Here is a 25,179-nt window from a genome sequence, read left to right as displayed (position 1 = left end):
CCTCACCCCTAACACTTATGAAAAAGCCCTTTCATCTTCCTTCCTACCTTCAAAGCTTAAAAAACTATCGTCGCTTATCATTTATTCACTTATTCATGGTTTGTAATGTCTGTATCATCATGCTACCGTTATGACATTTCATTTCCCGGGACTGTTTTCAAATGACGGCCTTTCTTGACTATTATCTCGACCTATTCGGGTTCCATATCCGACGACACAGAGATCTCCACCTCGGCCCATCATGACCCCTGAACCGGCCAGACGATGATTTCGTTAAGCCGTATTATACCTCGGATATCCTTTAAGCAAGTCTGTAATCTAACTCTAATCACTACCCGACTTTCATCCAAATCATAGACTTCTTCTGCTTTCTCACGCTGGCTGGTGTATATATATAAACAAAATGTAGTATTCAACTTTTTCATCGATACTTTTCTAATAATTAAAAAAAAATCTCATTTTATTTATCTCTTCAAATATTAATATTTTTAATATTTTTTTTTTAAATAAAAAGAAGCTAACTCTAAAATGTGTCACATTGTGATGAGGATGAGTAATATAGTCAAATATAACAACTTATTATCTTTATTTAAAAATTATAAAATTATTATATTTTAAAACAAAAATGAAGCGCAACAACTAAAATTAAAACAAAGTAAAAATTAATTTGAATTTGTATATTTTTGAACAAAAAATTTAAATATTTGAAACTTAAGAATGAAGATAAGCGATTAATACATTTTTTTTTCCAAATAAAAAATAAAAATGACATAAGAAAAATGGTCAAAAAGCATAGAGTATCATTATTTGGGGTAGGGAGGCAAGACCCATGATTCAGATAATTCATAATTGGACTTGATGACCTGACATAAAGTCATGGTTGAACTCACCACTCCCCACTACCCCCCATTTCCTCTCCTTTCTATATATTCCCCACAACCTTCCCTCTCCACTTTGTATTCATCTCTCCCATTTCTCTCTCTCTTTTCAAAAAGCTTCTTCTCTTTCACTCTTCTCTTCCCCAATTTCTCTCCCAAGTAACTCAAAAAAACTCAGTTTCTTAGTTCCCAAAAACAAAACACTTTAGTTTTCTTTCTTGTCTTACAAGGTTACAAAACATGACAGTTGAAAAGGAAGATTTGGGTTTGAGCCTAAGCTTAAACTTCCCTCAAAATCCACCCAAACCTCAATACCTTAATCTCATGTCTTCTTCAACTCATTCCTCTTCTCCTTCCACCTACAATCCTCACAACAAACCTTCTTGGATCAATGCTTTCACATCTTCAGGTATATCTATCATTCCATCCTGCAGATCTAGTCCACTTCATCGAAATATTTCCACCCTTTAACGATCTTACTTTTACATGCAGATCGGGATTCAGAACCATGCAGAGGCGGCGAAGAACGACCGTTACTCCTCCGAGGAATCGACGTGAACCGGTTACCTTCCGACGCTAACTGCGAAGAAGAAGCAGGCGTCTCATCTCCCAACAGCACGGTTTCAAGTGTGAGCGGTAAACGAAGCGAAAGAGAAATCACCGGCGAAGATCTTGACATGGAGAGAGATTGTTCAAGAGGAATCAGCGATGAAGAAGACGCTGAAACTTCCAGAAAAAAACTCAGACTCACCAAAGACCAATCTATTATCCTTGAAGAAAGTTTCAAAGAACACAACACTCTTAACCCCGTAAGTACTAATTAATCACCATTAATTAACTCTCTTAATCCTAATTAGTTCATTTTTAGCTAATTTTTTATTTTATTTGCAGAAACAAAAATTGGCACTTGCAAAACAATTAGGCCTTCGTGCAAGACAAGTTGAAGTGTGGTTTCAAAATCGTAGAGCAAGGTTTGTTTTATTTATTTAATTAATAATCTATTTAATTTTTATCAATGATTAGTTTAATAATTTATTAATTATTTATTTATTTATTTACGGTTTTTGAATTTATTTATTTCAGGACTAAGCTGAAACAAACGGAGGTAGATTGTGAGTTTTTGAAGAGATGTTGTGAGAATCTAACGGATGAAAATCGGCGGTTGCAAAAAGAAGTTCAAGAGCTTAGAGCACTGAAACTTTCCCCACAATTCTACATGCAAATGACACCGCCTACAACGCTTACCATGTGCCCTTCTTGTGAGCGTGTCGCTGTTCCAACATCTGCCGTCGATGCTGCCACGCGTCGTCATCCTATGGTTCAAAATCATAGTCGTACATTTCCCGTGTATCCAACGGTTCAGCATAGGCCATTTGATACGCTTCGTCCTAATAGATCTTAACGTGTACGGTTATGCAATAATAAAAAAACAGTTGTAACATGTACTAAGTTTTAGTTGAAACAGCGTTCTGTGATGTCTGTGTTCATAGTACTGTTTAAGATATGGTGGTTAGAAGAAATGATTTTGTGGGTCTATGATGTTTTTTATTTGACCCATTTGTCTTTTTTTGGGTTTGGGGGCATGGCCTATTTTAGGTCTAGTGTTAGCTAGGAGTTTTTTTTTGTTTTTTTAAATACTTTCTATGTTCCTATTTCTCATGATTAATTAGAGATTTTATGTAAAGTTAAGTGATTATCTAATTAATTCAAGTATAGTAGTAGATATTTTTGATGGACATAAAAGTCAAATTTAAAATTTGGAAATTTATGAAATGTTGAAAAGATCCTTGATGGGTTGGGTGAGAATTTTTATGGGAATAATATGGAAAGTAGAACAATTATAAAGGAGATTGTCCCAAATGGCCAAACATTAGTTCAAGAATTTAGGGGTATTATGGGTCCCCATTGATGTCTCCTTCTAATTGAAGAAGGGGAGAGAATCTTATTTTCATCAATTGTCATCATTGACTGACTTGTAAAATTTATACATTTGGTTTTTATTCGTCTCTAAAAAAAAAATGGCCCCCATTCTCCTTCAAATTATGGTAAGTTACTATTAGTACTTTGTCAAAAGGAGTTGCATTAAATTATACTTAACTTACTTTAATTGTTATGTATGTGTCTTCTAAAACTTTTTCATCATCAATACAGTACATCTTAATATTCAAATATATCATTTAAAAAAAAATTGAAAAAAAGATCAAATATCTTAAATACAATTAATTGATAATATAAAATATTTTTATATTGTCAGTATATATTAATTAAATTTAAATAATATTTTTTTTTCTATTCTATTATTTATTATTATTCTTATTATTATAATTTTTTTAAAATTATTTATGTCACTAATAAAGAACAATTTAATAAAGTTATTTTTGATTTTTTTTAATAAAATTAGCTATAGTCTACTTTGTTACGTTCTTTCTCACTTATTATTAGGGGCTAGTAAAACCTCGTCAAACCAATTTGTTTAACTTGTTAAAGAAATTGGGTGAGTGGAGCATGTTGATACACACGTTAAATAAAATATCACATATTTTTGAATAAGTATTACTAAATAATAACTCAACTAACCAAATAATAGTGACTCATTAGTAAATCACTAACAAAAAATAAATGTTAAAGGTAATTTTGAAAGTTTCCTTCTTTTTTTTTCCAAATGAACACGATTCAAACTATGTTATGGTCGCTCATTTCATTCTTTCAACTTTCAACCATCTTCTTTCTCTCTTTTCTCTCCCTATTTCTCTCTTATTCTCACTCTCTTTTTAAAGCAAAAATAATGTTATAATAGAGAGGGAGGTGAGGGAAAAAAAAAAGAAAGGAATGATCCAAGCCCCATTTTCTTTATATATTAGTTTATTATACTCTTCAATTATTTTCAATCAGTTGTCAAAATGGATTATCCGACTTTAAATAGATTGATTTTGGTGGACCTAAAATGGACTATTCGATCATAAATAAATGAATTTGGTGGGCCTTTTAAGGCCGAGATAAAAAAGTCCTAAAAAATATGAACTTTAATTTTAAGATCCAATCCTATAATTTTTCGGGTCTAATAGACCGGCCCATATGAACTAATCCATTTGACTTGTCCTCCAAATATAAGAGAAATATATTTAAAATATAACAATGAAAAATTTCATTAATTAACTTTGTCAAAATAAATTCAAAGTTTGTTAAAGTACTAAATATTTATATATGATTTCTAATATTGAAAAATATTTAAAAAATTATTATTTTTACAAATCATTCCACAAAAAAGTTAGGTCGGATTAGACTTAGCCACTTAAGTTGACTTAAATGAAACCATCTAAAGAGATTAAATTTGTCTGTTGTTTTGTCCATGCTTATCATAAACCCTAAATATAATTATTTATATATTATTGATAAAAAAATTTAATGACTAAATTCATAAAATTAACGCGAATAATGTGGGAGTCTAACTTAAAAGCTTTAGAAGCTCATCTCTTCTTCCTCCTTGTTTTTATATAAGCTTTTTATTTTTTTTCGTGACACATTTCTTTCCATTCTCCTTGGCTTAGACTTCACATTCATAAAAACTTAATATAACGAGATCAAATTCGTAAAATCCACACGAATAACGTGGCGGTCTAACTTAAATATTTAAGGCTCTTCACCCTTTTCTCCTCATTTTTTGTATGTATGTTTTTTTTTAATGAAATATTCCTTCCTCGCGATTGAAAAAGAAAGAAATTTTTTCATTGATAATCAATTACAGATTATAAAAAAACAGGACAACAAATAACTATTATATATATTCAAACTTTTGACTCTACTCAACTTTAATAGTTAATTCTGCTCTTTTTATCCTTTTAACTATCCCTAACTGAGAGAAAAATTCAGAAAGAATTTTTCCATATGGTATGAGGGAAATCAATTCCTCGCGAGAGGTCACAACCATTTCCAATTGATCTCACCTGATCAGGAGGGCCTTCCACGGTCTTGATTAATGGGCCGGAGAATGAAATGAGAGGGGGGTGTACCTGCAAGGTGCTCCAATGCTTAAGTCAGAAAAGGTACAGAAATGAGGTTATCAGAGTGTGAGTTAGAATACCTGCCCCTTTGCCATGAAAGGGGTATTTATAGTGAGCCCCCAGCGCTGGGCCAAGGCTCCTAATGGGCTGGATTAGCTAGGCCCAAGGAGGAGCTGCCAGGGGACGCGTAAGAAGCGTTAAGACCTAGACCAAAGTCTGCCCCCTGGTCCAACTGCCCCTATCCCTAAGGCGACAATATAGGGGAGTTGGGTGACGTGGTGAGTGGGATGCCGTTAAGGCCCTGCCCGACACAACTGAGGTGCCCGCGACGTGGGTTGACGGTGAGTGGATGGAGATCGTACGAGGAGGACCCGCTCACTGTCCGACACGTGTTTAAGGGGCCGGGGAGACGTTCGTCGGGCGGACTGTCGTCCACCTGACGCGTCCTCGTGGTCGTGTGGACATGGCCGTTTGGACGTGGGCTTGGCGAGTATTGGGCCGTGCCGTGCCTAGGGTCATGGCCCAGTCCGGAACAGGAGCCCCCCAAGTCGAGTCTCTGAGCCAGAGGGATGACTTATGTTTCGACTAAGGGTTCCCCGCGACGATGGGGAAGCTTGACCGTTAGACAGGCGAGGTCGTGCCAGACCTATTCATGACCGACCCTTTCTTCGGGAATGTCGGGGATGGAGGTGGTCGGTTGATCTGCGCCTTCCTTGTAGTAAACGTGGGTATGACGCGGGGAGGTGGCGTCTTGGTGAGTCGAGGAGATGGATAGGTGCTCGGGTCGTTTCAGCTTCTCATCTTTGACAGACGTGTCTCAGAATTAGTGGGGTCGCTTCGTTTCGCGCGCAAAGACGGCGTAGGCAGGCTAGGTAATGATGACCTAGCGTGTTGGTCTACGTGCCAAGCCCTATAAAAAGGGGTTGAGTAACTTCATTTCCACTTTTTCTTTTTGCTCACGCGTTCACCGGAGTTCTCCACATTCTCTCTCGTTTGCTCTCTCAACCGTCTGGACCGCCGTCTCCGCCCGTCCTCCTATCTGAACCACCGTTTTCTGCTCGGACACCACCGTACCTTTTCAACTTAACTATGTCAGGTATGGTTTTCCACTGTGACCCATTCTTTTTCCTTGTTGTTTTCTGTCAAACGCATGCTATTTTCGTAGAAATGTGGTTAGGTTTAACTTAGGGACAGTGTAGTGGACTGTAGGTGTATATTAGATGGTAGAAAATAGGGTTGGGATCCTACTGTACCGGGCATAAACTTCATATGCCGGGCAACACTTGCATAGGTTGTATGAAGTTTATGCCCGGTCTCCATAGAATGCGCGGGCCACCGAGTTGAGCACGGTTAGTGTCCGTCGCCGTTACGCCCTTTCACTTGACCTGCGGTGGAAGGGTGGATTTGATACGACGTCGAATTCACTCTTTCTGTCTGCGTTTCAGGTGTTACCGGGCGCTTACGACCGAGGAAGGAAGATTCTGGGTCCTCCACCGACGACGCGACAATCGCTCGTCTCCCTGTCGGGGATGGGAGTGTCCGAGATGGTACCGAACACGCCTCCTCTTCCGGGCAGGTCGACTTCTCCTGGGTTGCGGACGAGCCCTTGGAGGAGGAATCAGACTTCTGTGACGAAGCCATCACTGCTCACGCTATGGTCGAGGCCATAAACCGGGAGGATCCACCGAACTGGTATTGCTGCGCCCCCAAGGAAGAAGACCGCATTTGTCATCATTTCCCGGGGAAGCAGTTCACCATGTATGAATTTGCTTTTCGTGAGGCGGGGATGAGACTGCCCTTCAGCTCCTTCCAGATGTCGGTCTTCAAGTGGCTCCGGCTGGCGCCGTCCCAACTACATCCTAATGCCCTCGCATTTATGCGGGCATTCGAGTTAGTTTGCCAGTTCCTCGGCATTGGTTGCACCCGGGCTCTCTTCTTCCACGTGTTCCATCTCCAGAGGTCCGGTTCCCGTGGCCGCCACAGTTGGGTTTCTTTCAAGCAGCCCGTGCGTCTGTTCAAGACGTACGAGGATTCTGTTCGCCATTTCAAAAGCCGGTGGTACGTGGTGATGCCGATTACCCGGGCTGCCCTTCACTCTCTCTACTACTATCAACGGGAACCCAACGGGGAGGAGACGCTGATGTCGAAGATACCGCTGAGGTGGCAGCGTGATCATTTCGATCTCTCCACAGCGCATTACCGGGTCAAGTACGCGATGCTCGGCGAGGAGGATAGGCTCGCGTACAAGAAGCTGGTCGATTACGTGCAGAGCTTCAGCTTGGCGTTCTGGGCGAATCGACAGGGCGTGCCCTACCTGGATGAGGCCGGGGAGCTAATCACCGAGACGCGTTATATCAATACGAAGGCTCTGCTCGAGTGTGATACCGAGGAGGAAGCTCTGGCGTTATTGAGTAGGCAGACTTTGTTTAGCTTTTTATTTCTGTTTATGACTTCGGTCGCTAACGTTTGTGTGTAATTTATTTGCAGGTGCCATGCCCAATGCTCGTGATCGGGTGCTGAAGCTGGCGAATCAGGTCGGCGCTCCTGACCGGGTGCCCAAGAAGAAGAAGAAAACTGCGGCCCGTGTCTCGGAGATTGCTGGCGATGCCGGGGTCGGTCCCTCGCAGGCGGCGAGCGTGATTCCTTCCTCTCCTCCTCGGCTTAACCCGATCACCATTCCTGATAGCAGTCCGTCGCCAGCGGCTTCTCCCCTCCATAAACGGAAGCGTCCGGCTGGGGCCCTTACCAGGTCGTCTCCAGGAGGTTCGCATGGACCGGGCAGCTATCTTCTGCCTCCCTGCTATGTGGAACGGTCGTTCTTCAAGGCCGAGGAGTCGATTGCTGTGCCTGCGCCTGAGGCCAAGGCTATTCTGGACCAGGATGTTGCTGCCCGGAGGAAAGATCTGGCCAGGGATATTGCTGCCGTCATCCGGGTGATGGAGACGGCCATGGTTCTGACCGACACTTCGGTCTCCACCGCCTCGCTGGAGGAAGCCCTTTTGCAGGTTCGGACAGAGAAGGAAAGACTATCTCAAGATCTGTCGGACTACAAAGAAGAGCATCAGCTGCAGGAAGGGCTGCGCCAGAAGCTGGAGGAGGTGGAAAGGGAGAGGGACCAGTTGAAGGCTGCTAAGGCGAGCCTGGAAGAGCAGGTGGTCGACCATCAGAAGCTGACCGAGGACAACGCCTACCTACGGGCTCAGGTTGAGTCTCTCGAGGGAAAGGTCCGTCCTCTGGCAGACGAGACCGAGGAGGAACGCGCCTTTGGCTCGCGCGGTGAGCTGCTAGGGCATATTCGGACTCTCAACCAAGATCTTGTGGCCTGCTTCAAAGAGGGTTTCGACAATGCTGTCGAGCAGCTCGGGCTTCTGAACCCTGAGTTGGTGACGGAAGGGTCGGCCTATAACTGCTGCGTCCGGGATGGAGAGATCATCTGCCCGTTTGAAGTGGAGGAGGAGCTGGGGGGAGAAGAAGAAGAAGAGGATGAAGAGGAGCTCCGAGCGGAGTCTTAGTTTATATGTTTTTCTTATCATGGCCTGCGTGCCTTATGTATTTTGGCCTTCGGGCGTTGTAATATGGCCTTCGGGCGTACTTGGCTTCGGCCACTCTTATCGTTTTTAATGCATGAATATTTTCGTTATCATTCATTGTGCTCGTTTGTGTCTGATACTTGTTTGTATGAATTCGTACTCTGCTCGACTTTGTTAATCTCCTCGGTTTAGGGAACCGACGAAGTGTCGGGCTTTGTGCCCGTGGGTATCGAAGCCCGGGTCCGTTGTTCGAACCCTGGTCCCGAGGCTTGGGTCCTCCCATCGCGAGCTGGGTGCCCTGCCAGTCTTGGTACTTCGACGTTGAGCCTTGGTCAAGATCCCAACCGCCGGGGAGGGTTGTGTTTGTTACGTGACCCCGGATCGTTCCCGGGTCTCGTGGTTCCTCCCTGGGGTTTTGGGGACGAAGAGCGTGGTCGTACCTGCCACGTCTCCCCGTGGCGTATTTAGCTGTAATATTGTCTAAGTTTTTCTGCGTTCCATGGTCGAGCGAGTTGTTCTCCTTGTAGGTTTTCTAGGTAATAGGCCCCGTTGCTCGTTTTGTCGCGGACGCGGTAAGGGCCTTCCCAGTTGGCCGCCAGTTTGCCCTCTCTCGGGTTTTTCTGGTTTCTTCTGAGGACCAGGGTGCCGACCTGGAACTCTCTTTTTATGACTTTCGCGTCATGGCGTAGTGCTATCTTTTGTTTGAGGGTTGTTTCCCGGAGAGCTGCTTCGGAACGTATCTCCTCGACTAGGTCGAGCTCGGCTCTAAGGGTTTCATCGTTCATTTCCTCGTCTAGGGGCTCCTCTGTCCTCCTCGTTGGCGTCCGTATCTCCACCGGGATGACTGCCTCGGTGCCGTAAGTTAGTCGGAACGGGGTTTCCCCGGTGGTAGAATGTGGTGTCGTGCGGTAGGCCCATAGGACGCTATGTAGCTCCTCGACCCATGCCCTCTTTGCCTCGCCGAGTCTGCGTTTGAGGCCACGTAAGATTACCCTGTTGGCCGCCTCTGCCTGCCCGTTCGTCTGCGGATGCTCGACAGACGTGAAATGCTGTGTGGTGCCCAGGCTGGCGATGAAGTCCTGGAATCCTCCGTCCGTGAACTGTGTCCCGTTGTCTGTGACAAGTGCCTGGGGTATACCGAACCGAGCGAGGATGTTGCGTTTGAAGAACCGGAGAATGTTCTGCGCGGTTATTTTAGCCAGTGCCTCCGCCTCGATCCATTTGGTGAAGTAATCCACCCCGACGATGAGGTATTTATTCTGATATGATCCGGTGACGAAGGGTCCGAGGATGTCCATGCCCCACCACGCGAAGGGCCATGGGGAAGACAGTGATTTGAGGTCGTTCGGGGGTGCGAGGTGCATGTCGGCATGTCGTTGGCATTTGTCACATCTTTTGACGTGCTCTTTCGAATCGTTTTGCATGGTCGGCCAGTAGTAGCCTGCTCGAAGGGCTTTTCGTGCGAGCGATCGTCCGCCGAGGTGTTGAGCGTTAATTCCCCGGTGTATCTCTCCAAGTATGTCGGGGACTTTCTCTTCCTCGACGCATTTGAGTAGTGGGATGGAGAATCCTCTCCGGTAGAGTTTGCCTTCGAGGAGTACGTACGAGCATGCGCGTCGTTTGACAGTGGTCGCCTCTTTCGGGTCAGCCGGGAGTTCGTCTCGTGTGAGGTAATTGTAGATGGGTGTCATCCAACAGTGGGCATCTCCAATAGCGTTGACCTCGAGCGGAGGCGGTAGTTTGTCGATGCTGGGCCGCGGGAGAATTTCTTGGATTACTGATTTATTCCCACCCTTTTTCCTCGTGCTGGCTAGTTTCGAGAGAACGTCTGCTCGTGTGTTGTGCTCGCGGGGTATGTGTTGAACTTCCCATTTTTCAAATCTATCAAGTTTTTCTTTGACGAGGGACAAGTACCCGAGGAGGTTGTCGTTCTTGGTTTGGTATTCTCCTCGCACTTGTGAGGCCACGAGCTGGGAGTCGGTGGATATTTTTACCTCTTTTGCTCCCAGGTCCTCGGCTAACCTCAGGCCTGCGAGGAAGGCTTCGTATTCGGCTTGGTTGTTTGATGTTGGGAACGCTAGCGCTAACGATACCTCTATCAGGATCCCTTCTTCATTTTCGAGGATGATCCCGGCCCCGCTGCCTGATGTGCTAGAGGCGCCATCGACGAAGATCGTCCATTTGTGGGCGCTTTCTGCTGGAGTCGGGCAGTGGGTCATCTCCGCGACGAAGTCGGCCAGCGCCTGAGCTTTCAAGGCTTTCCTATTTTCGTATTGTATGTCGAATTCGGAGAGTTCTAGTGACCACTTGAGCATCCTCCCGGCCATATCCGGGCGCCCGAGCAGCTGTTTGATTGGCTGATCGGTCCTCACCTTTATCGTGTGTGCGAGGAAATAATATCGTAGTCTCCTCGCTGCGTTGATGAGGGCCAGGGCGACCTTTTCGATTTGCTGATATCGGAGCTCGGGACCTTGGAGTGCTTTACTCGTAAAATAGATGGGCTTTTGTCCTTCGTCGGTTTCTCTTATTAGAACGGCGCTGGCGGCCTCGGTCGCCACGGATAGGTATAAGTATAGGGTTTCCTTTTCTGACGGCCGTGATAAGACCGGGGGTTGGGACAGAACCTTCTTTAGATGGAGTAGCGCTTGCTCGCATTCATCGGTCCAGTCGAAGGTAGCCTCTTTGCGAAGGAGTCTGAAGAATGGCAATGCGTGCTGGGCGGACTTGGCGATGAAACGGGAGAGTGAGGCGAGCACTCCATTGAGCGACTGGATCGATTTTTTGGTTTTCGGGGTCGGAAACTCCGAGAATGCCCGGCATTTGTCGGGGTTGGCCTCGATCCCTCTTTCGGTGAGATAGAAACCGAGGAACTTGCCTGCCCGGACACCGAACGTGCATTTCTCGGGGTTGAACCTCATTTTACACTGTCTCGCCTGCTCGAATACCTTCGTAAGGTGTCGAGCATGGGTTATCTCCTCGTGTGATTTGACGATCATGTCGTCCATGTATACTTCGAGCATGTCCCCTATTTCGTCCTTGAAGACTTTGTTCATCATGCGTTGGTATGTAGCGCCAGCGTTCTTGAGCCCGAACGGCATCACGTTGTAATAGTAATTGCCCGTTGGGGTCATGAACGCTGTGTGTTTCTTGTCTGCGGGCGACATAGGGATCTGGTTGTATCCACTATATGCGTCCATGAAGGACAAGAGTTTAAAACCTGCAGAGTTGTCAACGAGCGAGTCTATATTAGGGAGGGGGAAAGCATCTTTCGGGCAAGCCCTATTAAGATCAGTATAATCAACACACATACGCCATTTTCCATTATTTTTCTTAACGAGGACTACATTAGAGAGCCAGGTTGTGTACTGGGCTTCAGAAATAAAATTTGCCTCTAAGAGGTCTTTTACAGCTCGCTCGGCAGCCTCTGCCTTTTCGGGCGATTGCTTGCGTCTACGCTGTGCTATGGGCTTGGCTGCCCGGTCTACAGCTAGCTTATGACACGCGATCTCGGGGTCCAGCCCGGGCATTTCTGCGGCATTCCACGCGAAGAGGTCGGAGTTCTCTTTGAGGCATGCTACTAGCTCTTCTCTTGTTTCCTCGGGTAGTCCCTTGCCTATCTTCACCGTCCTTTCCGGATCGTCCCCAAGAGGAATGAGTTCGAACTCCCCGTCGGGAATTGGTCGGACCGGGTGTTCGAGAGAGCGTTCGTTGGGGAACCTCCCCTCTTCGGTCTCGTCCAGCCCGATGCGACAGTCGAGGTCGATGGCGTTGACTCCTCGGGCGGGATCCTCGGTCTTGAGTTTTTTGTTGTTGCAGTTGCTCTTCGTGCTGACTACGGCCTGTCCTTTTACTGCGGCGTCGTAGCATCGTCGGGCTGCTTCGATGTCACCATGGATGGTGACCACACGTCCCAATTTGGTGTAGTATTTCATCTTCAGGTGGACGGTGGAAGGGACCGCAGTGAGTTCGGCCAGTGTCGGGCGTCCAAAGATGCAATTGTAGAGAGACGGACAGTCTACGACCAGGAATTGGATTTTGACTTCCCTGGCCGTTTCTTGTTCGCCGAAGGTGACGAGGAGCTCAACATATCCCCACGGTCTGGTTGTTGCTCCGTTGAATCCTTGGAGATCCGATCCGACGTAGGGGGCTAAGTTGGTCTTGTCTAGCTTCAGAGTCTTGAAGAGGTGGACGTACATGATATCCACTGAGCTGCCTTCGTCGACCAGGATGCGTCGTACGTCGAATCGGGCCATCTTTGCTCTTATCAATAGTGGGATGGCCGAGTTCGGGGATCCGCCCGGGAGTTCCTCCAGGAAGAAGGATATTGGGTTGGATTTCCCCCGGTATTTTGTCAATGTCGCTTTCTGCTCGGGGGCAGTCAGTAGGAGTTCGTCGAACTTACGTTTGACGGAGAGGGCCGCGGATTCCCCGTTAGTTCCTCCTCCTGATATCACCAGTGTGGTAGGGAAGTCTTCCCAGGGGCTGAGTGCAGTGATCTTGCCCTCGGGCAGTGGTTCGGGGAGGCAGAAATCTTCCGGTCGTGACACGCAGAGGGCCACTTGATAGGGAGAGTTGTCGGGGGGTGTGTTTTCCCGGGGTCTCTTCTTCTCTGGCTCGTCGTGTCTGGGAGCTTCGTTCTTCCTCGTGTACTGCTTCAGGTGCCCCTCTTGGATTAAAATTTCAATCGCATCTTTCAGGTGGACGCAGTCTTCGGTCACGTGCCCGTGACTTCTGTGGAACCGGCAGTACTTTGATTTGTCGGTGTGGGGCTTTGGTGCAGACGGTTTTGGGAACCTGACCCTGCCCTGCTTGAATTCAGAGTTGATACATTCTGCGAGGATACGCTCTCGAGGAGCTGTCAGTAAGGTGTACTCGCTATATCTGCCCGCGGGGCCTCTTCCTTCCCGGAGCTCGCGAGGTCTTTCTTCTCTTCGTCTGTCTCCGTTGCGACGGGAAATGCTCGTGTCCTCGCGTTTTGAGTGCTCGGTCTCCCCAGCGTTACGTCCGCTGCGGGCATTGTGTGCCACCTGCTTTTCCTCGTATCTGATGTAGGCCTGGGCTTTATGCAGGAGCTCGTTTAAGGTGCGGGGAGGCTCGATCCCTACGGCTCTGCTAAGTTCACTGCCGGGTAAGAGACCTCTCTCGAGGAGATACTTCTTCATGTGCTCGGTGGTATCTACCTCGACAGCTTCCTGGTTGAATCGCTCGATGTATGAGCGCAGTGTTTCATTCTTCTTCTGCACTATGGCTTCAAGGGTCGCCTCAGTCTTGGGGTGACGACGGGAGGCTGTAAAGTGCCGGGTGAACATGGACCTCATGACTCTCCATGACGTAATGGACTCAGGGGCCAAGCTTTTGTACCAGGCCATGGCCCCTTTCCTGAGGGTCGTTGAGAACAGTCGGCATTTGAGGTGCCCGGTTATATCATTGCGGTAGTCGAGCATCGCGTTGACGTTGTCGACGTGATCGTCGGGATCTGTAGTCCCGTCGTACACAGCTAGGTTTGGCGGTTTCTCCATGCCTTTGGGGAGCGGGGCTTCCATTATTGCCCGAGATAGGGGGCAATGCAAATCTTCCTCGTCGCTCCTTAAGGGAGACAGTTCGTTGTTGTCGGGGCTGTGCCCGCGCCTTGGTGATGTTCTCGCTCGACCACCGTCACGATGGGCGCGTGCCCTGCTGGCGTGGGGTTCGGGAGAGCGACGTCCTCGCTTCTTCGTTGGCTCCGGACGTTGTTGTATCCTACTCACCGGCTGGGGCCGGGCCTCTTGTCGTTCGGCTTCGAGGGCCATGATTCGTTCGTGCTGCTGGTGGAGCATAGAACCGGCCTGATTGAGGGCATTCACCATGGCAATCATTACGGCGTCTCCTTCAACGGGAACGGGAATGGGACGAAATGTCTCTGCCCCTAAATTGTGGGCGTGAGAGACATCTCCGTTGTTTTGGGGCTCTGGAGACGGGGTGGATGGATGACCGTCCCGAACGTCCGCTTCATGGGATGGCGGGCCGTCGTCCATGTTGTAGTTGACGAGGGGACGGCTGTGATCGCTATGTTGTTCTCCGGCCATGTTGGAAGGACAGAAACAAATGAGCTTTTGATCCTCGTTTGATGAAGATGGGGATAGCTAGTTCCCACAGACGGCGCCACTGATCTCACCTGATCAGGAGGGCCTTCCACGGTCTTGATTAATGGGCCGGAGAATGAAATGAGAGGGGGGTGTACCTGCAAGGTGCTCCAATGCTTAAGTCAGAAAAGGTACAGAAATGAGGTTATCAGAGTGTGAGTTAGAATACCTGCCCCTTTGCCATGAAAGGGGTATTTATAGTGAGCCCCCAGCGCTGGGCCAAGGCTCCTAATGGGCTGGATTAGCTAGGCCCAAGGAGGAGCTGCCAGGGGACGCGTAAGAAGCGTTAAGACCTAGACCAAAGTCTGCCCCCTGGTCCAACTGCCCCTATCCCTAAGGCGACAATATAGGGGAGTTGGGTGACGTGGTGAGTGGGATGCCGTTAAGGCCCTGCCCGACACAACTGAGGTGCCCGCGACGTGGGTTGACGGTGAGTGGATGGAGATCGTACGAGGAGGACCCGCTCACTGTCCGACACGTGTTTAAGGGGCCGGGGAGACGTTCGTCGGGCGGACTGTCGTCCACCTGACGCGTCCTCGTGGTCGTGTGGACATGGCCGTTTGGACGTGGGCTTGGCGAGTATTGGGCCGTGCCGTGCCTAGGGTCATGGCCCAGTCCGGAACACCAATAATAAGTTAAAAATAGTAAGAAGAAGATTAATTTTGACGTTGTAGACAAAGAAATACAAAAGATGCTTGTCATATGAAGTGTTTCTAGTTGTTTCTCTCTTGAAAGGAGACTTGACACTAGAAGTTGATGCAAACCTTTTGCAATTGGGATGAGAGTAGCATGACTGATGAGCTTATTGTAGTTTACATAAATTAGGTGAATGTGGGTTGAGAAGACATTGTTGAATCTATAATGTTCAACACATATACCTTTCTCTTCACACTTTATTGTCTGGGCAATAAGTGATTGAGTAATGGTGATTGAAAATCCATATACATTGGACTGTATTTCTCTGACCAAATTGTTTAACGGAGGCATTTAACCAGAATTCTGTTACGAGATTAGTGCAGATGGATCCATGAAGCATGTCAAAATAACCTTTAAAGTTTTGTTTGAGAATAGTTTTCATTAGATCAAAATATTTGTCTTTCAACTCACCGAAATCAACAAATTTTTCATTGATAACGAATAAAAGATTTTCATCTTCATTGACTGTTTTTGTAGACATTTTTTGAATAAAAGAAAAGACTTTTAAACTAGATTTAAAGACACATAGAGATGAAAATGAAATGAGACCTGAATAGTGTATAATTAAATTGGAAAAGAGGAAGTGAATCCATCAGAGAATATAAATAATCAATACTATAAAATATACGTTGTGTTTTGAATATAAATCATCATCACTATTCTAGTGATATGATCTCAAGGCGCAATATTTTATTTTTAAAAAATATAAAAATCACATATTACCTTGGTTTCTTTATATAACCGAGGGGAAAAACACATATTTCCAACCATCCAAGAACTTTTTTTTTTTAATTTTTAAATTAATAATCAATTCTTTTAGTTATATTTAATAACAGAGGGATTAGATTATCAAGATAATGAAATCTCTTTGTGATGGATTGCAAGAAATTTGAAAAAGATAGATTGTTCTCCAATAATCATTGTTAAACTCTTGATTTGTTTAAACAATTTATTTCAATATTTTGTGTATTAAAAAAGCTTTTTCCCCTCGATTTTTAACAAAAAAAATATATTTTTATTTTTTTTATTTAAAAAGAAAATACATTTTACCTCGGTTTTGAGTAATAACCGAGGTAAAATATAAACGTGTTTATTCAATTTTTTAAACAAATATTCACCGTCCATTTAATGAGTTTCAATGCTCAAGACAGTGTCATTAGTGATCCTCGTGAAATTTAAAACCTTCATTATAATATCATTATGAATATTAGAATTTGAAAGTAGTGAATTCACAAGAAACTCATTCGTTGTTGTGAAACCCTCTATGTTTAATCACAGCTTCATGAGATTTTACAAAGTAAAAGTATCAATGTGATAAATTGCAAGAGTAGAAAAAATTTAGGTTTATTTAATATGTAAATTGTGAGAATGTATTTATTTTGCCAAAGATTTATGTGATAGATTGCAACTGCAGAAAAAAAATTGGATCAAAGATTTGTGTTCTAACATAATCTCTTAACTGAATATTTATTTTATTTATGTAAATTTTTTGTTTATTTTATATCTTACATTTGATCTTCCTCAAGATCAATGAAACGAGAATCCTCAATATTTACTCTTGTATAAGTTATCCAGCATTTGTTCTTCACTGACAACGATGACTATGAAGAACAACATTGTTGAGAAATACTAAAAGAATTATTAGAAGAATATATATATATATATATATATATATATATATATATATATATATATATATATATATATATATATATATATATATATATATATATATATATATATATAAAGGTTGGGCTTAGATTGTCCTCGTAAAGAAAACATAGATAATTTATCCATTTGACATATATTCAATCAAATTAAATCAAATCATGATACATATATTTCAATAATAAGATACATTAAATGTTCTAACCACACTATTGAATACTATGTTTTATTAATTTAAGAGTAAAATTTTATTTTCTCATTTACACATGTCTATTTATAAGTGGCTCTATGTCATAATGGGTAATTTACTCACATTTTTGTCAAGGCAACTTAGAAAAAAACATATTTAAATGATCAACTCATTAAATAATACAACCAAGATCTCTCACTTTGACTAACGAAATACATATTAGGAGATTAATTTGTATATTTTTACTGATTCAAAAACTACATTTATAAGGAGTTACTCATAAACCAACAATGTACATTAATAGGATTAAGGTTCATATAGAAAATGAAGTGAGGGGATTACTTCTCTTAGACAACAAAAGTCACTACAAAAGTAACTCTTTTTATCATACTTTTTTTAAAAATACTCTAGGATTATAACTTTTTTCTCTCCTCAATTTGTAATAAGCTGATGCATGTACTAATATCAAGATGCATCACAATCTCATATGTATCAAGTAATTTATGTAAATACTCTCGCTAGTTGCTATTCTTAATAAAGATTTTCTTTTCATATTCATTAAATAATCGATATATTAAATCTATATAGATATTATATATATCAGTTATTCAATAAATTTGAAGGAAAAAAAGTTAATAATCTCAATTTGCGTGGTATACACTACCTAAATGACAATAATCAATCCATAGTAGTAATGTTGTGGCTGGAGCTTGATGATTCTTCTTCCACTGTATGATATTACACCATCCTGTTAAATTGAATAAATCTTCGGTTAACTTCACGCATCCTTCGAAAGCCAGCCTCAGTAGCTCTATCTTCTCTTGATGTTTCGTTCAAATATGGCACTACATGTTTCTTCATATCTGCATCTGATATTCCCAGATGTTTTCCCTGAACACTAATGAAATGGACGCGGCCAGCATTGTCTAAAGTTCTCAATCCAATCCAATCTTCAGTGTAGAGTTTTGTCTGCAAAACCGATCAAAGGATACAAAAGCTTGATTATGGCACCATATATCATAGAAAATATCGAGACAAGTCGAAAAAAAACAATACCTTTTGCGGTGGTAATGTTGGCTTGAAGGAGCCATCTGGATAATAACCAAACCAGGATGTTTCTCGAGGTATTAAAACTGTATCTTGCTCAAACTGTTGCAGTATAACACAAGAAAACAAATAAACAAGTTTTTTTCTCTCATGAAATCAGCTTGAAATATTCTTAACATATCAATTATCAAAGAAAGAAACCTATAGAGGACTTACCATGATAAGTACCAAATTCTTTAAGCTACTAAATCTTTCCTTGTAAGTGGAATTCCTCTGACCAGGTTTTTCATTATTAAGCTTAGGGAGGTACCTACAGTTCTCCAAGTATTTGGGTAAAGCCTGAAATCAAAACTGATTTTAATACGATGGTTTGAGAAAATTTTAAGGAAAGAAACAGATAGGCTAAATGGTTGCAAATATTGATACTCACATTTGGTAATTTAAGATATCCACTAGGAGCCAAGTGTTCCTGCAATTTTTTGAATTGGGGCATGTTAGAGATTGTGAAGTGGGAGCAAAAAAATAATGAGTGACAAAGTAATGATATAACAAATTCTGGGCAAAGCAAATAGAAGATAGAGATGAATACTTGAATATAGCTACTATAAACCTCTCCCTTGATGAGATTGTCTGCAATGACACAAAAGACACCTGTCTGTAGAAACAAAAAATCATTCAACAATTGCATTATACTCATCCTTATATGCACTCAACAATTGACAAATATTGAATTTGGTATTTCCAAAATCAATACGATAACACAGAAAGAATAAAGGCATTGTGCTGGAAAGTAAGATGATACTCACACCACACAGGGGAACTGAAGCAGTACCAGCATGAGGGCCTGCTAAAGAGATAAAGTTCTTAACCTGTTCCAACAATAACAAGGAAGAATATCTCATGAATACGTTGACCAGGGTAAGTAAGGATCTAGGTGGTTAAAAACCAAAATCTAAATACTATTTTACACCCTGTTATTTTAAAGCAAAATACTCAAAGGAGAAACAAAAATAACAATTTAGAACTTGGTTCCTTCGAAGTGAGTTCATTTTAGAAGGAAAAGTGTGGAATATAAACAATTGATGACAAAGTAAATGATTGATTTATGGAAAATATGTGCACATGAATATGTTACTATGGATTTATTAGAATCCACTCCCTGAATTCTCAACAATGGACAAGATTTCTCGTTGATATTTCATGGAAAACATCATTTTGCAGCATAGACTGTTGTGTAATGGATATATGCAGAAACATAGACAGCACAATACGTTTAACTATTATAAAAAACAATTCACTTGTAAAGCTGTAGATTCTTACGGGAGGTCCTCCTTCACAAAACTCGACCACACCTCGACCGATCAAATTTCCCTGTAGGACAAGGGAAATTCAACAATGAGGCATAAAAAACAACAAAATTCCAAAAATAAGCATCTTTAAGATGAATTATGTAATAAGGTAGTTTAACATTCTTTGCAATGAAGGAAAAAGGAAAGGAGAAGAAGGAGGGATGCACTGCCATGAACCCCTTCAAAATCCTTTAACAGTCATCATTTTAACCACAAATGGACATAGTTATACTTTACGAACTTTGTTGTTGCCATCTAAGAGGAACGGTTTAAAACCTTTGTAAAGGTCAAGTTCTTTCACAAAGAGCAATGATTAGCATCCATTGACACTCAACGGAATAACAATAAGGACAATTTACATCAACAGAAAAATAAATAAAATCCCAATTCTCATGTTTTACCTGGGAGAGTCCCACAATGTTGTATCCTCCTTTCAATTCTTTCATTTCCTTCACCTGTATATGACATTTAAAATAGTAAAAAGACTAAATTCAAAAGCACAATAAGAAAAGAAATGTTACCGCAATATTGCTTGAGTCTCTTCATCACCTTCTGGCAAACAATATCTGTCTGCAGACATATGAAACAAAAAACAAATTACAAATAGTCGGTATCAGCATTAGACAATACCATGAACACATCAAATCCTTCCACCCTATTACCTGCTCTTGCAAAGGTATAAACCATGAATCCCATGATCCATTGCCTACTTCCCTGAAAATATAGGGAGATTTCATTAGTCACAAAAACTAAAGGTATGTTTGGATAGAGAAGGTCCATAGATTCCGTGCTTATGAGACTAAATCAGATAAAGAGAATTCAAACAACTATCTGATCTAGAAAGACTATTAGAGAAGTTATTTAAAAAATCTCGAAATTAACTATCTGGAAAGATGATCCATGTAGCCGACTCGGGATAAGGCTCACTTGTGGTGTTATTGTATGTTTGGATAAGAGTGATTATTTTTCTTTTCTAAATTAAGAAAGCTATAAAATATTTCTAAAAAATAATTAAGTGTGATTGAAATGCTATATAATCACTTACTCTTATCAATTATCATGTTATTCATTCATTCTCTTAAAAAAAACTCAAATATAGAATTAGCCTTGAGAATCCTCCATCCAAACATACCCTAAATTAGAGTAGCCACAATACAAGTAAAAATTACTAACTAAAACCATAAAAAAACATCACAAATCAGAGTCCAGTATTAAAGAAAACACAACAAAATTAGTTGAAAAATTGTAAAGAAATGAAAGTTATATAAAAAGCATACACGCAAAATCCCTGAACACCAGAGTAACTGATCAATTTCTCCGTGAATGATTTGACTCCATGACTAGAGCACTCATCAGAAATTCCTGCAACTCATGAAGAATCCTTCTCATACATGCATAATTATGGTTACTAAAACAGTGAAAAATGAAAAGAAAGTTACCGTGAAGAACAATGAATGGTATTGAGTGTGAAATGGGGAAAACGAAGAAGAAGATCAAGAGAGAAGCGAGAGGAGGAAGACGCAGAAGCTTCATAATCCAAACCACAAACTGCTACTTGTTTGTTGCTGGCACGGAAGACAAACAAGGAAAAAGAGCTTGATTGGAGCTTTATAATATAGTACCAGAATGACTTTTAAAAAAAAGTTATTTCAAAATCAATTACAATTTTTAAGTTTAGTTTGTGCAATTTTTTAATCAGTTTCTTATATGCTACTCTAACTAGTTTCCCAATTAGTAGAAACAGTTCCCGTTTTGATGGATTCATTAAAATGGGTAATTTTTAATTTTCAATGTATTATTTTTAATTAATTTCTTTAAATTTCTGAGATTAATATAATAATTATTTTATTCTATATTATGATAATGAAAATAATAGAACCATTATGATAGAATTAAATTTATTTAGAAAAAAATGAGTTGATATAATTGATGGTTGATAAATGAAGAAGAAATGAGATCTGGACTTTTGGGAGACTGGTAGATATGATTCATAAATGATGGCATTATGTTCGACACTTTTAAAGTTTCAATAGAAAGATATAACTTTAATGAGATATTGATGAGTTGAATTTTCCAACTACTTGATGTGGGATCACTCAGTTTTTTTATAGCACAAAACTTTTAGGATAAATAATTGTGATTAAAAAAAATAGTATTGTTATTCCTAATTCATTTTCTATACCAAATATTTATACCATATATATTGTTTATCATATTTATTCGATAAACAATGTATTTTCAAAATAAAATAATATATCTATAAACAGTATATAAATAGTATATGTGAACAGTGTCTATGAACAATGTATGTGAACAGTGAATTAAAGTAGTGAAAAAAATTGTTTAATTAAATGTAAAAAGGTTGGTTAATGAAGTGAAGAAGTTAGTTAATAAACGTCCAGATATTAAAAATAATTTTTAGTGATAAATCAAAGTTGTATATGAAAAGTAAAAAGTTGGTTAATGAAACTATAAAATTGATTAATAAACGTTCAAATATTAAAAATAATTTTGAATAGCCATCAAAATTGTGTAATACAAATTATAAAGTTGGTTAAAAAATATGAAATTGATTAATAAACATTTTGATAATAAATAAAAATTTTAAAAATAATAATTTTTAAATTTACAAAAAAAATAAAATTATTATAATATTTTACTGTTCACCGTATTAATGAACCGTAAAATACGGTGTAGATGTAGAGTCTAATGTAAGAACAACATTCTCAAGGAAGATGATTTAGAGGTTTAGTAAGGCAATTTGTCATGTGCAAATGAAATAATTTTTGCTACAATTTTTCTTGTCCAACTTTGTATTCAATAATTTGATGTGTTTTATGTCTACTAGCGTTCAGACGGGCACTCCTTTGTCCGTTTTTTTATTAATGTGTGTATATTTTTTATGATATTTTTCACATATGTCATGTTAAAAAGAATATTACTTTGACACATTTCATAAGATAATGTATATTCACTTTCAACATGTTTTAGTAAATTATGACTTAAATTTGAAAAATCAACATTAAAAAATGCGGAATACCTCTCTCTCTCTCTCTCTCTCTCTCTCTCTCTCTCTCTCTCTCTCTCTCTCTCTCTCTCTCTCTCTCTCTCTCTCTCTCTCTCTCTCTCTCTCTCTCTCTCTCTCTCTCTCTCTCTCTCTCTCTCTCTCTCTCTCTCTCTCTCTCTCTCTTTTTCTCTCTCTTATAAAGAAATAAATAAATATTCCTATCTTCATCAAAAATGTGGACTTGCACGCTCGCGGTGGAGACTTAAGCTCTAGAATTTTGTTTGTGTTAACTATGCCGAATCCTCTGCAGAAATGATTGATTGAAAACCGATATATCATCAGAAGATGATTTGACATAAATTTTGTTCTTCAATCACTGCCAACTGGAAACTGTACCGAATCCCGTGTATAAATAATTGATCAAAAGTCAATATATCATTAGAAGATGATTTGCCATAATGCACGTTATAAGTTATCAAAATATAAAAGTTTATGAATATGTAATAATGAGTAGAAAAAATAGTTTCATTTTGTGTGCATTATTGCTATCAATGTGACACTATTTCAATCCTCAAATTGTTGAATCCTCTACAAAAATAATCGATCGAAAACTGATATATCATCAGAAAATGATTTGACATAAATTTTGTTCTTCAATCACTGCCAACTAGAAACTGGACCGAATCCTCTGTATAAACAATTGATCAAAAACCAATATATCATTAGAAGATGATTTGCCATAAAATTTTCTTCTTCGAACACTACATATCATAGACTAAATAGAATTAATTATGCACGTTATAAGCTATCAAAATATAAAAGTCTATGAATATGTAATAATGAGTAGAAAAAACAGTTTTATTTTGTGTGCATTATTGCTATCAATGTGACATTATTTCAATCCCCAAATTGCCGAATCCTCTGAAGAAATGATTGATCGAAAATCGATATATCATCAAAAGATGATTTGACATAAATTTTGTTCTTTAATCACTACCAACTGAAAACTGTACTGAATTCTGTGTATAAACAATTGATAAAAAACCGATATATCATCAGAAGATGATTTGCCATAAAATTTTCTTCTTCGAGCACTACATATCATATACTAAATAGAATTAATTATGCACGTTATAAGTTATCAAAATATAAAAGTCTACGAATATGTAATAATGAGTAGAAAAAACTGTTTCATTTTGTGTGCATTATTGCTATCAATGTGACACTATTTCAATCCTCAAATTGTCGAATCCTCTGCAGAAATAATTGATTGAAAACCGATATATCATCCGAAAATGATTTGACATAAATTTTGTTCTTCGGTGACTGTCAACTGGAAACTGTACCTAATCCTCGGTATAAACAATTGATCAAAAACCGATATATCATCAGAAAATGATTTGCCATAAAATTTTCTTCTTCGAGCACTATATATCATAGACTAAATAGAATTAATTATGCCCGTTATAAGCTATCAAAATATAAAATTCTATGAATATGTAATAATGAGTAGAAAAAACAATTTCATTTTGTGTGCATTATTGCTATCAATGTGACACTATTTCAATCCCCAAATTGTCGAATCCTCTGCAGAAATAATTGATCGAAAACCGATATATCATCAGAAGATGATTTGACATAAATTTTGTTCTTCAATCACTGCCAACTGGAAACTGTACCGAATCCTGTGTATAAACAATTGATCAAAAACCGATGTATCATCAGGAGATGATTTGCCATAAAATTTTCTTCTTCAAGCACTACATATCATAGATTAAATAGAATTACTTATGCACGTTATAAGTTATCAAAATATAAAAGTCTATGAATATGTAATAATGAGTAGAAAAAACAGTTTCATTTTATGTGCATTATTGCTATCAATGTGATACTATTTCAATTCCCAAATTGCAAGTGTGTCACCGAAAACCAACCACTAATTAAAGAGTGTTCAATGAAGAAAACAGTTGAGTTGATAAAATTATTACGTTTACCACTTATAAAAGACAAATTTAAAACTGTTTTTCCAAACACAATATTTAAAAGACACAAAATAGCCGAAACACCTAAATAAAGTGAATGAAAATCCAATATTAGAGACATTGAACAAATAATGTAATAGCATGTGTGGCTTGAAAGACATTCCCACGAAGAAAGATGGACAAAAATTCACATTTATAGAAAATATTGCACAATAGCAAAACCTTTTATGCAATTCATTTTAATTTTTTAGATACTAACATTCAACAATTTTTTTAATTTATGTCAACAAAGGAATGACATTTCAACATAGAGATAATGAATTAAATTTATAGTACATAAAATAGATACATGATAAGGTAATAAAATAACTTTGTATTTAAGGATTTTGTAGTGAGTGAGAAAACATGTATGTTTATCAAATTGGGAGAGAAAGAATTATTTTGTAGGTAGATTGACAAAGTGAGAAAGTCAATTTGTAAGATGTTCGAAAAAGTAGATAAACAGTTTGCAAATGAGTGAGACAATTAATATGAAAGTGAAAAATGTGTGTGAGAAGGTATGTTATAGTTATCACTTAAATGGATGTAACTTGCAAGGATAAATATGGAATGAAAATAAACTAGTCCAAAATTTTGTATTCCCTTTATCTATAACTAGCGTTCAAACGGGCACTCCCGTGCCCGTCTGCCCGCTTTTTTTAATGCGCAC

General features: G+C 40.2%; 2 protein-coding genes across 2 annotated transcripts; one reads left to right on the top strand and one right to left on the bottom strand.

Moving 5' to 3' along the window:
- The first annotated feature begins 814 nt into the window (after positions 1-814).
- LOC127120589 (homeobox-leucine zipper protein HAT4) lies at positions 815-2,567 on the top strand. Its single transcript, XM_051051065.1, has 4 exons — positions 815-1,287; positions 1,371-1,687; positions 1,770-1,849; positions 1,962-2,567. The coding sequence occupies exons 1-4, from the start codon at positions 1,119-1,121 to the stop codon at positions 2,278-2,280; spliced, it is 885 nt and encodes a 294-aa protein (XP_050907022.1). The 5' UTR covers positions 815-1,118; the 3' UTR covers positions 2,281-2,567.
- A 15,046-nt stretch (positions 2,568-17,613) lies between these two features.
- LOC127120588 (uncharacterized) lies at positions 17,614-21,173 on the bottom strand. The gene is made up of 12 exons (XM_051051064.1): positions 20,921-21,173; positions 20,759-20,843; positions 20,144-20,195; positions 20,031-20,051; positions 19,883-19,936; positions 19,453-19,503; positions 18,939-19,001; positions 18,722-18,787; positions 18,563-18,601; positions 18,349-18,471; positions 18,142-18,234; positions 17,614-18,054 (listed from the first exon to the last, which is right to left on the bottom strand). The coding sequence occupies exons 1-12, from the start codon at positions 21,012-21,014 to the stop codon at positions 17,824-17,826; spliced, it is 972 nt and encodes a 323-aa protein (XP_050907021.1). The 5' UTR covers positions 21,015-21,173; the 3' UTR covers positions 17,614-17,823.
- Positions 21,174-25,179: the final 4,006 nt, after the last annotated feature.

The sequence above is a fragment of the Lathyrus oleraceus genome, chromosome 2 (genome assembly GCF_024323335.1).
Source record: "Lathyrus oleraceus cultivar Zhongwan6 chromosome 2, CAAS_Psat_ZW6_1.0, whole genome shotgun sequence".
Classification (NCBI taxonomy): Eukaryota; Viridiplantae; Streptophyta; class Magnoliopsida; order Fabales; family Fabaceae; genus Lathyrus; species Lathyrus oleraceus.
Note: the sequence above shows the minus strand (reverse complement) of the source record. Positions and strands in the feature narration are given on the sequence as shown.

What these genes read in the sequence shown, in the direction of transcription:
- LOC127120589 (XM_051051065.1), top strand. Translation starts at nt 1,119, where the DNA reads ATGACAGTTGAAAAGGAAGATTTGGGTTTGAGCCTAAGCTTAAACTTC. An exon ending in CAATGCTTTCACATCTTCAG is followed by an intron (nt 1,288 to 1,370) that starts GTATATCTATCA and finishes TTTTACATGCAG; the next exon opens with ATCGGGATTCAGAACCATGC. An exon ending in AACACAACACTCTTAACCCC is followed by an intron (nt 1,688 to 1,769) that starts GTAAGTACTAAT and finishes TTTTATTTGCAG; the next exon opens with AAACAAAAATTGGCACTTGC.
- LOC127120588 (XM_051051064.1), bottom strand. Translation starts at nt 21,014, where the DNA reads ATGAAGCTTCTGCGTCTTCCTCCTCTCGCTTCTCTCTTGATCTTCTTC. An exon ending in ACCATTCATTGTTCTTCACG is followed by an intron (nt 20,844 to 20,920) that starts GTAACTTTCTTT and finishes CATGAGTTGCAG; the next exon opens with GAATTTCTGATGAGTGCTCT. An exon ending in TTATACCTTTGCAAGAGCAG is followed by an intron (nt 20,052 to 20,143) that starts GTAATAGGGTGG and finishes ATATGTCTGCAG; the next exon opens with ACAGATATTGTTTGCCAGAA.